At 41.2% G+C, this 17,505-nt stretch overlaps 1 protein-coding gene across 7 annotated transcripts in view; it reads left to right on the forward strand.

Annotated features, from left to right (window-relative positions):
- Nucleotides 1-17,505, forward strand: part of SEMA5A (semaphorin 5A) — a 449,868-nt gene that overhangs the window by 192,467 nt on the left and 239,896 nt on the right. For all 7 annotated transcript variants that reach the window (XM_072958863.1, XM_072958862.1, XM_072958865.1 and 4 more), the window contains one exon: nt 6,758-6,857. In XM_072958863.1, coding sequence (XP_072814964.1) covers nt 6,758-6,857 — 100 coding nt within the window. The remainder of the gene's footprint in view (nt 1-6,757; nt 6,858-17,505) is intronic.

The following is a 17,505-nucleotide window of genomic DNA, read 5'->3' on the forward strand; positions in this document are numbered from 1 at the left end:
TTCTTTCTTCATGTTGTGCCCTGCGCAGTCGGCAAGCTGGGCAGGGACATTCCTGTCCCCACCTGAAAACTCCCACCAGTTCCCTCCTTTCCAATTTTCCTCCCTTTTGGTGGGTCGCGACCGCCGTCTCCACTGAATTAATCCATGCTGAGCTATTACTAGGTGCTAAGGATTAATGTACTTTATACATTCCTTGGAAAATTGATTTTTAATTCAGAACTTATGGAAATATTGCCTTAATCCTATCCTGGGTTTAAATTCCAATTAGCCATTTACCACTTTGTTGCATTTGGCAAGATGTTTAACGTGTCCAAAATCTCAGGGTTTTTTTTTTTTAATGTTTATTTCTACAACAAAGATTATAACTCTAGCCTCATAGATTGTGAACATTAAATGAAATAAGTTGCTAACATGTAAAATAATCTAATATAGTCCCAAACCAAGTAAACACTGAAAATATAAATAGTTTTTAAAAATGCAAATAAGAGACATCAGTTATTCTGCTATATATTTTTTTCACAAGCATACATGTTTGTGTATTTCCTCCCCATTGATGACATGTTTTGTGTCGACCTGTCAACAAACACAGGCTTTGGGGCTGCAATCTGTTATAATCACTTAAAGAATTCCAGGTAGCTGACAGCCTGGGTGTATCTAATTTTGGGAGTGAAACCTGGCATCGAGGTGCTGCCAACCTGCTGCTTCGGGGCTTAGAGGCTTAGTCTTCTGAGAAATCCAGCCTTGGCGCTCTGCTTGCATCCTCCCTGCCTCTTCATTCCAGAAAGTTCTTCATCCAGTAAAGCAGATCAGTAAATGCTTATTGACATTTTCTCCCCCTTTACTTACATCAGGACTCTTGGATCACGAAACGTAGTGAAAATGGTGCGTGCTTTTTCCCGTAGCATGTAGATCATTGTTATGAATAACGACATCAGTGAAAACAATAAATGTATTATTTATTCAATGGAATGGGTGGCGATTTTTACATAACAGTATATATCAGTGGGAATAAACTCATTTCCAAAATGCAGAGGTCGTCGATGTTTCTTTCTTCCCGTCACTTCACGGGTGGGTCGCTCACGAAGCCACATTTCAGCTGTGCTGCCGGTTACACACGCAGTGCAGCGGCTGGAAACGCCAGCTCCAGCAGTGGGAGCTGAGTCTCACTCCCGCCCACGTCGGCAAGTCTCAGTTTCCTCACCTACAGTAGGGAGGGGGTGAGACGTGCGGGAGTTGTCCCCTGTGAAGTACATGGAATAGTTCCTAGCATGGGGCATATACGATTTAAACATGAGCTATTTTTGTTCGCTCTTTTACCAGTAAGCATGCTATTAGCATTATTACTACTGCATGTTACGCAGTATTAGATGTAGATTAAACCAAAATATAACTTCATGGGAATTAGAAAGAGCAGGTCTTGATTTGCACGTTTACTTCTATATATTTATGTTGCTCCCTGCGCTCTGGTGCCTTTCAACAGTCGTTATACACCATCCCCCCAGCCCCGCCCAGTTTCGCTCCTGACTCGGTTTCCAATATGGGTTCCAAGTTCCGCAAAGAAGTTTCGCAATCCTGCTTTCTCTGCTCCTTCATGGACTGTGGTTTGAAGGAGTGAAGGATGACAGTCAGGCTACCCAGAGTCGCCCTCCTGCAACCTGGGGGGTCTCACTGCTCAGCGAGTGACCCCGCGAGGCAGTTGGGTCTCCACACAGTCAGCGCTGCAGGCATCCGCCCACGGAGGAGCCACCCTTCTGGTCTTTGGAACGAGTGTCAGTTTTCTGACAAGTGCTGTTGTTCAACAGCAGAAGCTCTGTGACTCTTACTCCTCAAACTCCAAAACGTTTTCTTAACATACGCCATTACTAACTCGGACAATTTCGGAGTTTCTGCTATTTTTTAGTGGTAACTTTTACTCCTTTTTCTTTTTCTTTTCTTTCTTTTTTGGGGGGTAGAGAAGACTAACTTGAATCTGTTAAACTAGTCTCTAATTGTTATATGCCAATTATTTAGATCAAATTTAGTTGTACTGATACATATTCATGGAAGTAATTTCTTCTTGAAGCTGTAATACTGAGTTCTTTAAAAAATTGAATCAATATACTTTTTTGATAGCCTGTTTATAAGTTGATCATGTGGGTGCCTGTGTAGTAATAAGAGAAGGCAAAATGAGTCATCAAAGCTAATGTTGCAATAGAAAATCATTGCCAGAGGCCAAGTTTCAACAATCACGTTTGTGTAATGAATGGATTAGCTAGGATGATTAACATCAAATATTAAAAATTATCGACAAAATATTCAATTTGGATTTATAGATTTTATCTTACCACTTACCTTTCAAACAGTGGCCATACTGGCTGCCATTTTTAAGTTCCATTTCATCACATAGTTCTTCCTGCAAGATCAGAAGGGAGTGATGGGGAAAATGTAAACTCATTATTTTGGGGGGAAATGAGCACATATTAAGAAAACCAGTGTTAGTGAAAATTGGATCTCCCCCGCTCCCCACATGCTCTGCCCCTCCCTGCTCTCCTCCGTCTCCCTGCCTTGTTTTTATTGAAGTACATTCAGTTATAATGAGTCCATTTCTGGTGTAAAGCACAATGTCCTAGTGATACGAATACACACATATATTCATTTCTATATTCTTTTTCATTAAAGGTTATTACAAGATATTGAATATAGTTCCCTTGCTATACAGAAGAAATTTTTTAAAATCTATTTTTATATATAGTGGCTAACATTTGCAAATCTCAAACTCCCAAATTTCTCCGTTCCCACCCCCTGATCTTTCTTGGCATCTGGTGAGCTCGTTCACCACACCTGTCCTGTTGCTCGCTCCTCTCCTGCTTCCCTTGACTCTGTTCTCCCCTGGCTTTTCCTGTGCATCCTTAACTGTTCATTTTCTGATTCCTTAGAAAGCAGCATGATAAATTCTTCACGCCACTATGGAAGCCTGTTATTGAGGTGGCGAATTCTACTGTAGATTTTCTGATGTTATGGTTATTAAGCCGTCCTCCTGTCCCTGGGGTAAAGCGCATCCCGTCTGAGACAGTGTGCGTGTGTGTGCCCGTGCATGCGTATCTCTGTGTGTGACATGCTGATGAAGGTATTTCCTTAGGAATGTGTCCAGTCCTGTTCTTAGATGAGGATTGCCCGTGATCTTCCTTTCTTCAAAACGTCCTGTCCAGCCTTAGTATCAAGACTATCAAGGTCACAGTGGCCTCGAAACCGCAGAGAGAAGCTTTACCTCTTTGTTTAATCTCTGACATAATCTGCGTAAAATTGGGATCCTGTGTTCCTTAAGGAGTTGGTAAAACTTACATGTAAAACCAAGCCTACAGCTCTTTCTGATGGACTACACATGGGAGTTTATTATGTATGTTGTTTGCTTGTTTGAAACTGTAATGACAAAAGAGTGTAATGAAAATGTGTTTTAAAAGATTTCTTTTCTTAAATGGAGGAGTGTGCAGATCCTTTTACACAGAAGGGAAGGGACTTGGTAACATTGGAGACATTAGAGGAAAAAAGAGGCAATTTAGGGAAGGAATTGAAGAGGAAGGGAAAAACGGGATTGAAAGCAAAGTTGCAGGGACTGGTCATCAAAAGAGGCTGAACAGCATGATTCTGATCTTACAGGGGAGTTGAAAGGACAGGTACTGATGCAGGAATCTTTTCAGCTAGAGAGATGGGGTGGGGCAGGACTTTCCATCACGGCCCTGATGGTATCCTGTAAGACAGAGGGCTGTGTGTTACCCAGGGTTGAGATACTCCCGTCCTCTCAAGGAACACACAGGGAAATCCCAAAAGAAGAGCACCTGCGGATTGTCCAGCTTTGATCTAGTGTTAACCATAAAAATATCTAGTTTTAATGGGGAAGCTCATTAGAAATTTAAATTAGGAAAATTGAACAATATTGACAGAATTATATGATGTTCACTCATTTTCCCTCTATACTTGGTTCCTTTTATCACTCGAGGGTGCTTTAGGAAGTAGTGGAACCATGTCCCTGTTGCTCAGTGTGGGAACCAAAACCTGAAATATGCCTCTTCACCCTTTGCTTTCTCTCTCCCAATTCTTCTCAATGAAAAGAAAGGTGAACGCACGGGAAATGCATTAACTGATTTTCTTCTCCTGTCTTTTCAGAGTCTTCTCTCCCCTTGTGTGGCTCATGCTTCCATGTCTGGAACACGAAGGTCAGCCCCTGGCCCTCTGTTCTGCCTTCACACCAGCTCCTCCACAGCAATGACTTGAGTAGGACACATGGGCCCGGCTCTGGAAGCTGTGGGTTTTGGGGTGTGGAGCCCTGGACGTGCACTTAGGACTCCAGCCCTGGCAGGGCTCCCTGGTCCTGAGTTTCCTAACTGCAGGATGAGCCTCTTGAACTAAAACCACCCTAGGGACTCTTCTAGGTCTTAGGGATGCGTAGCAATGACTGACTCTGGAGTCAAAGCGTCACTGGGAGTTTTTCATGGGTAACATTCTCCATGGTGGCACCTGAGACCATCATCTCCCTCTAAGACCAGCCACGCCCCCTGACATCTGTGTCTCAGTCATCATTGTTCTCCTCTTCCTTGAATCTCAAAATTTGTGTTTTCTTTCACTTGTTACCTTTGGCCTCTTCTCCGATTAGTGATCAAACCAGCTAGACTTTCCCACTGCATAGTCTCTGCATTTTTAGAGCCGCTGCCTAAATTGCGTATTTTTTAGTTTTTCAATCTAATATCCTTGCCTCCATTCCCTACTCCTTCCCAGATGCCAGCAGCCCTTTCATATCCCTAAGATGCTTGCTTTATCGTGTCCAGTGCTTGCTGGAAAATTTTTCAGAGCCTTGTGATCACAGATGAGGTCAAGTCCAGACTTTTTAACCTGTAAGTGAATTCTTTTACAGTTATACTTAAATATACCTTTCCCAGTGGTTTCTTGAGTTGCCATTGCTCTTCCTTTCTCCTTTCTTTTTTCTTCTTTTCTTTCCTTTTTTAAATTTTCCTCCTGTTGAATTTGCTTGCTCATTTCTTACTCTTTCATTTGACATATAAACTATTGCCTGTCACATTTTAGGCACTAGACCCTGTGTTGCAGGCATGACACTGAGCCAGGCAGATGTCAGAGCCTTAGGGTTCTGCCTCCCAGGAACAGAGAAACTGATCAGAGGCTCCATGGGAGTGAAGATGAGCAATACTGATTAGGGCCGTAGGGGGCGCCATGATCTCCCTGGGACACAACTGTCCTGTGCATCTCTGGTCAGATCCCTCCTGTGGTCTTACCTAAGCCCCAGTCATCTCTTCTTTCTCTGTATGAATACTTCCTGTAACTCTACAAACACCTGTAAAGATCTTGCATCTATGGCTGCCATGTTTAAAGACGGCATTAGTGCTAGTTCCCTAAATGAATTATAAACTCTTAGAACAGATGATATATCAACAGCTTTTTATAGCTCCAGGGTCTTGTACTTATTTTGCTATAAATAAGTATTTTTTAAAATGGACTTGCCTGTAACGTGAAGAACTTTAAGTAAAATATTAAAAAGAATCAATATACCATACACCCTAAAATTTCAAAAACCAAATGCAGATGTCTATGTAGGTCAACTCTGATTTCCTTTAAGCAGAATCCATCTTCCAGTTCATGTCATTTCTCCCCAGTACCTGATAGTAGAGAGACGCCATGGTTGTTATGCAAAGTTACTGCTTACATATGATGCACCCCATCCATTCACATCACAAAGACCTTTCTGTAGGATATGTTATAGAATATGGGCATGTTTCCATGTTAGATCTGTTTTTAGCATCTGTTTTAGTTGAAAGAGATTATTTCTGTGCGACACATTTTTTCCTCAAACCAGTAACCGGATTTGACAGTTGTCATATGTGCCTGTTTAGTGATGTTACTCAGAATATCAAATGCATGGAAGAAGACAGGCAGGTCACATGGTTAATTGTCAAGGATAATGATAAGTTTCAGCACGACTGGCAGGCAAGTCCCTGAAGATTTTTCAGTGTCAGAAATGAGCCAATGAAAGTTGCAAAAATGGCTCATAAAGCAGGGTCCTGTCCCTCTTCAAATGCTGTCATGTTGTAATAATCGGACCCAAGCTGAGGGTCATTTCACCGGAGTTAACAGTGCTTGTAAAAAACCTGTCTCTAAAGAGTGGCTAGTTCCTGATTTCCCTCCTGAAAAAAAAATGCAAATAAAGTCTAGAAGTAACGTGGCCTTCTCATCTAGAAAGGACTGAATGTTTAACAGGTCTAATCCTGGGGCCAAAATAGAAACCCAAAGGGCAGGGAAATGGAGCGTCCACTTTGAAAGAAGGCAAGTGGTACTCCTGTGCTGGTTCTCGCTCCAAAGGAGGGCTTTTGTGATTTTTCCAAGTCTTCAGCTCTTTTCAGTCAAGTCGCACAGGAAATGGTCTTGTTTGCCTTCAGTGCTCCTCTGATGAATCATGTGAATGCTGTGTTATTTTCTGCCCAGTCCAGGGCCAAAAGGAAAATGCACATCTGGCCTGTAAATCACAACCAAGCACTGAAGCTTTGCTCCCTGTTTTATTGGGTGGCTAGCCCTCTACATTTTACACATTCTCAGTGTGGATTATGTGACACCTTGATGGAAACCTCCAGGGGCCCCTAAATGATCACATCACGGGACCTTCAAATCCTCCCTGAAATGGAATGTTTGCTACCTGATGTGAATTCTCTGCAGTCCACAGAGGAAAAGAATCATTCATTTTTATCTTCTTATTTATTTATTTTTTCCTGTTTAGAAATTGGCCCCTGGTTACGGGAGTTCAGAGCGAAGAATGCTGTGGATTTCTCGCAGTTAACATTTGACCCAGGACAGAAAGAACTTGTTGTAGGAGCAAGGTGAGAGATCTTACGTTTTGCCACCACAGATATTTTCAGACTTCATTTTACATGTGTGCAGTTACACGTGAGCTTCTCTGCTGTAGGTGATGAGTGCTAAGTGATATGTCTTCTGAGAATGAAATTCCATATGCGTGTCATGAAGTATTCAACTACAAGCAGGATGACTCTTGCTTGCTCTTTACAGCAAATGTTTCTTGGCTCTCCCAGTGTGCCAGGAGCTGGTCTAACATGAATGAATTCATTTTATTTTTCCTCCTATGCAACCTGAGAGGTAGGTATTGTCACCATCCCTATTTTAGAGATGAGGAAATTGAGGCAGAGAGTGGACAAATATGCTGCTCTGGGACACATTTTTTATATCTAATAAAAGATGGACCCAGGTTTCAGACCCAGACAGTTTGACTCCAGAAACCATGTTCTTACCTTCTTACTGCATTTTTTAGCACAATTCTAGAGATCAAGAGACCTTGCTGTCCATTCCAACGTCCACCAAGCCATTTACTGGTCAATTGAGAATCCAGGGAAGTTGTTATTTCTCTTAAGGAGCATGAGCTCCTGTGTCCAGGTCAACATCTGACGTTCCAGCTTGACATGAGGCCACTGGAACCCAATCAGGACAGATCTTGTGCCGTGTCCCTCATATTTAGAATCACTTCCTTAGAAAACATGCATCCTCTCTGCCTTCCAGTCACCTGTCCTGCCAGTGTGTTCTGTGGATGATACATAAAAAAATGTCATATTCATCTCTTAGGAAAAGTGATACAATAACTTGAAGAGGCCCTTTGCAGTTCGGACTCTTCTGGCATTCAAGAAAAGCACCTTGGACAGAGGAGCGCATGTATCTTTCCTGGCCAAATTCACTAGATCATGAAACATACCTTTCAGTGCAGGAGAGGTGGTGCAATTCCCACACAGACCTGAGTGAAGCTAGATCTGGCTTAGGCTCTAGACACTCTGCCCAGACACTGTACAGTTTCTAGAATCACAGCTTTTACTCTCAGATCTTAAGAAGATCTTGTACCTCCACCCAGCCCTTGAAGACATGAGATGTAAGGTAGTAACTTTAAATGAATAGACAGAAGTTGGCTTAGTTCCTGGCACTTAACATGTCGCTTGTTTCTCTCTGATGTCTCTGAGTGCACAGCGAGGGTGGAGTGAGCGTATTGGTGGACTTTTGCTTACTTCAGCCCGTTGGGCACCACGTGGGGGATTTCTGATGCTGACTTCCGTCAAATTCCATCACTCGGAGCCTGTTTATTGCAGGGCATTTTAACTGGTCTCTTGGCCCCCAGATTTTTTCCTCCTTCTGCATACCCTAGCCAACATCCTCTTTTAAAAATGCCGCCTCAGTAGCTCCCCTGGATACGTGCCAGCTCTGTGATGTAGCCCATCAGACCCTCTGGCTTAGGGTCCCACCTCCCACGGGGACACACGTCTTTTTCATTTTCACCTAGTCCAGGCCTGTGGAATTATTTACGTTGTCCACAACTATAAAATGTCCTGTTTCTTGCCTCTAGGATTTGGTTACCTTTTTTTGCTTTCCTAGAATATATTACCTTCCCACCCACCCAGCCCCATCCCAAGTTACCTACTTGGTGAACTCATTGTAAGGATCTGGCTCAAGGGCCCTTCACTGGCTGCGAGCTCCGCAGGGTCCTGTCGGCACCCCCGTCACCTACCTTTACTACTGCACTTGCTGTGGTTATTTCCTGTCACCTTCACCACCCCCTTCCCCACTATCAGATAGTGACTTGCCAGGTGGCAGAGGATGTGTCTGTCTTCTCTTTGTTTCTCTAAACTGTAGCACAGTTTCTCCTCTAGGTGGAAGCTCAAAGATACCTGTTGATTCACCATATGTATTGCCAGAGTTTGATTTGTATATGTGCCCCTCTGTATTTGGTAGGACACTTAGGGGAAGGAGGGACCCTCCTGCTGGGGTAGCAGGTACAAATATGACCTCAACTGATGTAGCTGAGTCTTGCATCTCTCATTCAGCCCTAAAGAACTTTGGGAAAAGTTTTCCTGTGAGCTTCATTCAAAAGACTCTTCATTGTTTCTGGAGGTCCTTGATGCCACAGGGACAAGGCAGCATCTCACACATGCCTACACTCTGCAGGGGGTGGTCTTTTGGTCAATAACATAGGTTCTCCTAATGAGGATGTGAGGAGCCACTGAGAAAACTGAGATTTAGGAGAGACAGCTCCATGGTCCTATTCTGGCTGCAGACAGCACCTGAGAATTGTTGTCGGGTGACACCTATCCCTGACGGTCTGTATCCCAGCATCCCTGGAGGGCTCCATCCCAGAGGTCCTCAAGGTCTCCATCCATCTCATCTCACCACAGTCCCAGTGCAGCCATGGGGGGATTGGACTAGCCACTGAGTCAAGCTCGCATGCAGTATGGCATGATGACCAGAAGCAGTAAGATTGTCAGACAACACGTAAAACTCGAGATGTGCAGGCAAACTTGAATATCAGATAAGCAACCCTAAGAGCATGGGCTATATTTTCTATTCTAGAACAGTACATGGTACAGCATAGACACTCAATAAGGAACTGAAAGAAAGAAGGGAAAAGAAGACAGAGGCAGATGGATTTGTTTAACTGCACATTCTTGAGCCCATTTCAGAGTCTAATTTTCTCGTCTTTAAGGTGGATGTAACTATTGCTGTCCCGTTCAGCGGGGCATGAAAAGGGATTGTCACGCGGCAGGCGTCCTGTAAGCGCGCAGCGGTGGGGAAGCTTGTGGCTGCCTGTGGGCTTTGGCACCCTCGTGCCTGTGCATTTCAGGCAGGTGGCACTGAGCGCGGAGCATAGCAGTCTCACCTAAGATGCTTGGTGGGGTTAGGCTCAGAAGGTCTGAGAGGGAGTGTGAGCCAGTTATAAAACTTTAAAAATAACTCAGCCCTCAGATTCCTGTTTGGGAGGGCTTAACCTAGCAGAAGAAGTTTAGATAGCAGGTGTTTATTTCAGAAATCTGTAATGGTTTCAATATATGAGCAGTGGAAAAATACAATGGTAGTCTTTTTGTTTTTTCACAGTTAGCATTAGGCATTGTAAAGGCATTTATTGGATGCTTGTGCTTTATACCAGTGATACTTGATGTTCCTGAAATTGAATTCAGTTAAAATTCTTTGTGCTTTTGCAAAAAGTTTTCCTGCTGGGGAAAACCAAAAACCAAAAACCAAAAAACAAAACACTTAGGTGCTTTGTATTAATGTATACCAGAAGGTAGTTGCATCTGAATTCATGCAATTTCTGGTAATTACTTAAATTTACCATTTCCAAGGTGCACATTATCTTTCATATTATCTTACAAGCATTGATATTCATCTCGTGTTTTGCCCACATCTCTTTAAAAATCAATAATGTTTGTGTTTTCAATGATGAGACCCAGGCATTTTCATTTTAGGAAATGGAGAAAACACTGTAAAGCTTAAAGAAAAAACACAATTTCAGAAATAATCACAGTTAACCTTTTCAGTTATTTCCCTGCAGTATTTGATTTCTATTTGTTTATATTTTTGGGGTAATAATTTTATGGATGATTTGTATACTTCTTTGTTTAAAAAAAAAACTGCTATGAAGTTTTATAAATTCCAAATGAAAGAATGTATTGAGGTCTAGAGAATTTTGTGTAGATAATTATAAATGTAATGATAATCATAATAGTTCACAAAGTATATACAAGTGTAAGTGTTGCTGTGCCTGGGACTGTAACAACAGATAGAAGCGTGATGGCATTCTATCCTCCACATGAATCTGTTTGTCTTCAGTGTATCAGGATTATTGTTGTATGGATGACAAGTGACTCAGTGCTGAATCCAAATGTTATTCCAAATGGCAACTAACTTGGTCCACACACAGAGTGACGTCTGACAATAATCAAGGCATTTACCCATTAGCCCTATTTTTGTGAAGCATAAATCCATACAGTAGTCATGAAAAAAAGAGCTTCTCATCAAACAGAATGTGAGTTCCTTCCAGCTTTTCTGTTTATCTCTTGGGCTTTCATTTCTCTTCTTCCTGTAACTCGATTTCTGATCATCTTACTCCTCTCTAACAAGCTTCGGTGTCATATAAACATATAATTGAAGAGCATAGTCTTGCCACCTGTGATATTGTAGTAAGTACACTCACCTGTAAGCTCTCACACAGTCCAGGAGGTCCACCCATCTGCTGATGACTCAAGTGATGGCACTGAAGCTCAAAGACCCAATAATTGGGTCAGATAAAAATCATAATTGATGAAAAATATAGGATCTATGTATGCCTTTGGAAATTTCAAATTTTAGCGCTATTAAAATTACACCCCTAAAGGGGAACTCTATGAAGATACCAATTGAGAGTGTAATGGGGCTGCGTGGGCTGCCTGGACACCTGACCCAATGTGAGTACCAGCCCAGAGCCGTGTGCCTTGTATGGACCATGCCCTTACAGTCAGTGGGCCATTTCTGTATATTGGAAGATACTCCTGTATCTCTGTCTGTATGACAAATAGTGTAGATTTCTAATCAGCATGTTTACTTCTAAAAAAAGAAACTAAAACCGAGTGCTTTCAAGGCAGAGCTTGGTCTTTGCAGCAGTCACAGCAAACTGGTCTTGAAAAATTTTAGGGTATTATTTAAACTATTGTTTTGCCCATGGTTTGTATCTACAAAAATAAAGATAAAAAGGAAAAAAATTACCTTGCTTTTGGTTATGCTGGCACTGAATTTGCTTTAATAATTCCAACATATATTCCCATGAGATCACACTGAATGAATGGGCAGGCTTCTATTTAATTAGTGTAAGTCCCTCCTTTCAAAGTGACTTTGCCATTGGTTCATATGAGTATCACCTTCTAAAATTAACTGATATAATTCTCTCTTTTTTTTTTTGGTGGTTATAATTCCTGTTTTTATTTTAAGGTTTTACCTTAGAACTAATCTGTTGGAAGCAGTCTATAATTAAAAGGAAACTGGAGATTTCTATGAGATCAGTAATTCTGCTTCCAGTAGCCACAACTTCTTTCCATTTTCCAAAGGACACAGTTTAGTCAAGTTTGTACAATTAAAGGTAACTCATGCTGAGTGGAATGAAATCAGCAATTAAGAGTGAATCCAAAAAGCAGTAAACCCCCATCGTGAAGAGAAATCCGGGTAATGATGGTGCTGGCGTTGTATTTATATTAATTATGACTTGGGAAAAGCAGCTGGTGATGGAAGGAAGGATGGCGCTCTCATTCCTGCTCTTCGTTTTTACCCCAGGCTACCTGGAACCTTTTTAAACCTGTACTTTTTGGTACAGGTTTACCGATTTCCTTCTCCCTGTTGGCTCTTGATTTATAGGTGTGTTTTCTTCTTAAGAGTCCCTTTGTTTATCTTCTTCTTTTTCTGCCTTTCTTCCAATAGGCCTGTTTAATTCATTATCCTAATCTGTGTTTAAAAAAATATATCCATCCTTTGTCTTCCTGCTTTATTACCTTTTGTAGAATATTTAGCACACATCAGTCAGTGCACCTAAGTATCATGGTGGCAGTGGGGGGTGGGGTGTTCATTAGCATTAAGCTGCCTCTGCCCCTCCTTCCAGCTGCGCTGATCCAGTGGGCTGGAAGGTGGTCCCAGAGTGTGAGCTTTAAGACTTCCAACCATTGTGTTTCTTTTGCTGTTACAAAAAGCAAAGTAATCTCTGCATTTGTGTCTCTGCTGGAGGTGGGGAGAAAACAAGTCTACGAGAATACTTACTTAGTTATAAATACACATAGAGCTTGCCCTTTCCCCGTATTCCATCAGCGAGTCAACAAAGGAGTGCGACCAAAATTCACCAGCCTCTTTACTTTGAGTGTGTGCGCTGCAGGTTCTGAGTGCGGAGAACTTTTTTCCCAGCCAGACCCACAGAGGGGCCATCAGAATTCATTAGTTCGTGTAGTTGCTCTTTCACGACTCTTTCCTCAAAGACTGATCGAAGCTGTTTCATGCCAGGAAGTAGCTTAGGCTTGGGGAAGTGAAGATGCAGCAGAGTCTCTACCTGATAAAGGCTTGACAGCCTAGTGCAAAGGTTGGCCTCCTGATTTTGTAAATAAAGTTTAATTGGAACACAGCCACACTCGTTCATTTGCATTTTCCCTATGGCTGCTTTCCTGGTTTAACTGCAGAGGTGAGTGGTTCCAACAGAGACCACAAAGGTGAAGTATTATTATTTAGATCATGAAAAAGTTTCCTGACTCCTGGCCCCCTGGGTGTGAGGGACAGAAGCAATTAAGTTCTCCAGGGAGGCCTAAAGAAAGGGCCCAGGAAACACCAAGAGTAAAGAAAGGTGATGGACCTTGTGGATGAAAAGGACACACTAAGAAGGTGCTCTTTCAGCCGGGTCTTGGAGAGGCATCGGGGGTCTGGCAGGTGGGAGAGTCTTACTGGCAGAAAGACCAGAAAACAGGGAGGCTAGAGATCCTGGTGAGGTAGGAAAGAGTTCATCTTGACTGGACCTGTTAGTGACCGAGAGGAGGGGTAATTGTAGGTGAGGCTGAAGCTTTAGTTACCTAAAGAAGAGCTTGGGTTTAATCCTCTAGACCAGTGTTGCCAATTCCAGCAGCCATGAGCATGGTCTGAGAAACCTTTCAAGAAATGCCAAGGGCCAGCCTTCCCTCAGATCGTTTGAATTAGACTTTCTGAAAGTAATGTTGGAATCTTTGGTTTAATCAAGCCTCTGGTCATCCACTGGCCTGGCCAGTTTGAGAATCTCTGCTAAAGACGTTAGGTGCTCAGGAGATTTCTAAGGCCACGTATTTCCATGCTCAGATTTGCTTTAGGAAGCTACTTCGACCATACTGTGTGCAGAATGTGCTGGAGTCCAGAGAGTTTGGGGGTAGGGATGGCAGCTGGGGGCTGCGGATCAGGTAGAGAGAACTTAAAGTCAGGCAGTGATGGTGGAAATGGAGATAAATCAGATTTGAGACGTTTCAGATTTGGGTTTGACAGTGACTGATAGAGAATCACAACTGCTGGCTGAGGGCAAGTGTCGAAGATGAGATTTGGGAGCAAGATTTGAAGTCTGTCTTGTTGTGATGCCATCATCTGGGACTGAGCATTTGGGAAATGAGCTGTAAATCTTGATTACTTGAAGATACATGAAACATAACCTCAGATTTTGCTAACTCTGAAGACAGCCCAGAACGATCACTGTATATGGAGATAATCTGAAGGGGGAATATTCCTAGGAAAGCATAGGTTAATAGAATCATAAAGTAATTCAACTGGTATTTTTTTCAAATGAAAAATGATCTCTATTAACTAAAAAATGGAAAATAACAAACCAAATACCCAATGGACCAGGAAAAGCAGAAGTCATGAGTTAAATTGAGAGCAGTAAGTCATTATCTGTAATCCTCAAAGCACTTAGAGATTTGCATATAATATTTAGAACATAATGAAAATTAATTATCAGTGTGATTATTGACAGTATCGATTAATAACTTTGTCCCTAAATATGCTTATGGGAAAAGGTTTTCCTGATTTCAAATCTCTGAAATTTACAAACAACATTGGTCTTAATCATTGCAACCCACTAAAAATCCATTTCTGTTGTTTTGTCCTACTTGTGAAATAGTAAGAGGTTATTTATCTACTTCTGTGCCTTTTAATTGTGGTATTTAAAGTTACAAAAGTGCTATTAAAATGGTTCGATTTTGATTTTGATGTGTTCTTTGAGACTTATTTCTTTGGGATGGACGATGAAATAAGCCAGTGCGATGTGGGGAGAATGCGTACTGGACATACGTGCTAATAACAATGTAATAAAGTCAGAATTATTTTAGATGTTTTCTAGCCCAAAGTACAGACGTTTATCATTGTTGAGGGGGGTCGGAAAAATTCTGAGGAGGTAGCTCATAATATGACCGTATTCTGCATTCGTCACCAAGTTTAAAAATATATTAGCAAAGAAAACATTCAAAACGTGATCTAAATGTGATCTTGATATTTAAATACAGTGCTACATATTTAAAAAAGCTTGGTAATACTAAACCTTAATTAAACTCCCAAAAACCTTATGGAAAAAACACAATAAAGAGACATTTTTGGAATGATTATAATAATACAAAAAACAAAGATTCCTAGATTTTGTTTAGAATCAATCAGCATAATGAATGTCTTAGGAAAAGCAATTATGGAGAGGTTGGTGAACTACCTGAATTGGTTATGTGATGAAATTAAATCTTTATAAAGTTGTTGAGATGACTGAGGCATTAAATATTTACACGTAAATAATTAAAATAATTTTTAGAAAACCATTTTGTGCTGTAAAGGATATAGTTATTACTTTTCCTTTGCTTCAAAGTCACCAATTTGTATTTTAATCTTTAAGTCGTCAATGCAATTGAAGCTTCGGGTGTCCTGTAGGAAGTCGCGGTGTCGAGCTCTGTGCCAGTGGGATACTGACGACAGTTAGGACAGACTTGCGCAGCAAGTAGAGACCACGGAGCGGATGGCTGGCACGGGTGCAGGTGGGGCTGGCTTTATTCTCAGATGTGCCCAAATGGTGACAGTTTATGTGCAGTAGGTTTTGTATTCAGATTGCTTCATGAGCAGTGGTGATCTAAACTTTTATTACACAGCCAAAAAATGTAAGTTTCTGTCACCTCTGTCTAAAACGTTTTCCCTAGATTTACTTGATTTTCTTGTCTCCGTTTTCTCTGTGCAAAGTGCAAGGCTATCTTCCTGAATTGTTCAATCTCCTGCTCCTTGGTTATAAGCAAGCCTCTGACATCCGTGTTCAGTAAGATCTTGGAATCTTTTTCTTTGATTTTATAGCTAGAGTCATCAGAGACCAATTGAGTTATTCTAAGAGAATGTCATTTTAAAACACCTGTGTCTTTCATAATTAATGGAGGTCAGAGTTAAGTTTTATAGTGTCTCTAGATAAAATGAATCATTTACTTAATATGCTCATGATGGCGCAGCCTTTTCTTTAATGCTGGCTGAATTTTATTACTTTGCATGAAGACGCGAATGAACTTTGTCTATTAAGGCCCTCATGGCTCCCTCAGAGAATATATTGTTGTGCTTAGTGATTTGTGGCTAATAGGCCGCTGGGGGAGGTGATGGGGTGCAAGAAGGAGTTATTCGAGTTTCTAGTCAAAGAGAAATACACTCTGGTGAAGAGGGAGAAGACACACGCAGATGTCTAGTGGGGAAAGGATAAATGGGCTTCAGAACTGTCAGTTTGTGTCTGCCAGATTTAATGGCTTTGTGATTTGAATTATTCAGTTTATTTGATCTGTGTCTTCCTCATATATTACTCCTTAAATAACATGGTTACTACATTTTGCATGTGCAATGTCAAATTTTATTCCAAGGCATTTGAAAGAGAGTAGGTCCATACCAGGGGAAGAAAATCCCATACTTTCATTGACTGTGGCCATAAAATTGAACCTTTGCAGCATGGTTAAACTCTTGCTTTGTACTTCTGTAATGAAAGGGGAAAGTGGCAGTATAGATCAACTCCCCTGAGCCACACAACTAATATACTCAAGAAGCCAGTCTCTTAACCTCCTGTCCCACTGCCTCTCTCCCCGAAGAATGGCAATATTCCTTATTACCGGCTATTTACATCTAGGGGTGTTACAAAGATTAATGAGACCACTTAAATGCTTTGAGTTGCTCAAAGCATCGCCCTGCTAGAGAAACTGACCCTATATGAAACATTTGGTTAGCATTCCCTCTTGGCTGGAAGTCAGAAGCATCACTCCTTCTTGTTGGAAACGTTGGTAGCCTTTCTCGTGAACCTCACATACGTTGTTTTCTCTCCTCTGTGTGCTCACAATTGCAAGATAAAGTGGTTGCCTCTTCTGTAATGCCCTGGAGGACAGCCACTTGCCGGGGACCATAGATCTTGCTTTAGTGTGTGAGTGACCCAACATCTGGGAATATACATTTTTTTATTCCCTTTAGAAGATTTTCTTTCTTTTTGTAACCTTTAACTTCATAGGTCATTGACCTAAACTGTGATGAATCAAGCTGTCTTGGGAGATTTCTGGTCCCTCGTGTTGCTAGCTGGATTGGAATTTTTCCAACAGCAAAAATATACTTGGAGTTGTATTTGAAACCAAATAGATTGATGAAAAGATTTTGAGAATAGTAGAAGCTACACTGTGTTTTGTTAGATTCGTAGGTTCCAGACATGTGATTAGGGAATTACATACATTTTTCATTTATATTTCATTTTTTACAATTTTTTAAATTGTTGAAAATTGTGAGAGAGAAAGTGAATACTAGAATGTGTGATATTAAATATTTCTAATATGGAAAATTCCAGCAAGGCATTGAATTGCCCACTTGGGGTTTGTGTCAACATGGTCATGTATTAAACAAATATTCGAAAGAATTTACCAACGCTTTGTCTCCAAAATCAAACAAATGAAAAAAACAGCAACAAAAATGTAACCAACGAACCAACAGAAAACTAGACCTTAAATAGACATGGAGGCTATGCAAGATTATACATGGTTCCAATAAGGCAAGTTTCAAAACTTTCAAATCAGCTTAATCTACTGACTTAATGATTAACAAATATTACCTGTAAGTATAATTATCGAATGCATTTTCTTACATCTTTTGTATGCTGAGATTTCATTTAAGATGATTGAAATACGGTACTCAGTTGCAAAA

Source organism: Vicugna pacos, chromosome 3 (assembly GCF_048564905.1).
Source record: "Vicugna pacos chromosome 3, VicPac4, whole genome shotgun sequence".
Taxonomy (NCBI): Eukaryota; Metazoa; Chordata; class Mammalia; order Artiodactyla; family Camelidae; genus Vicugna; species Vicugna pacos.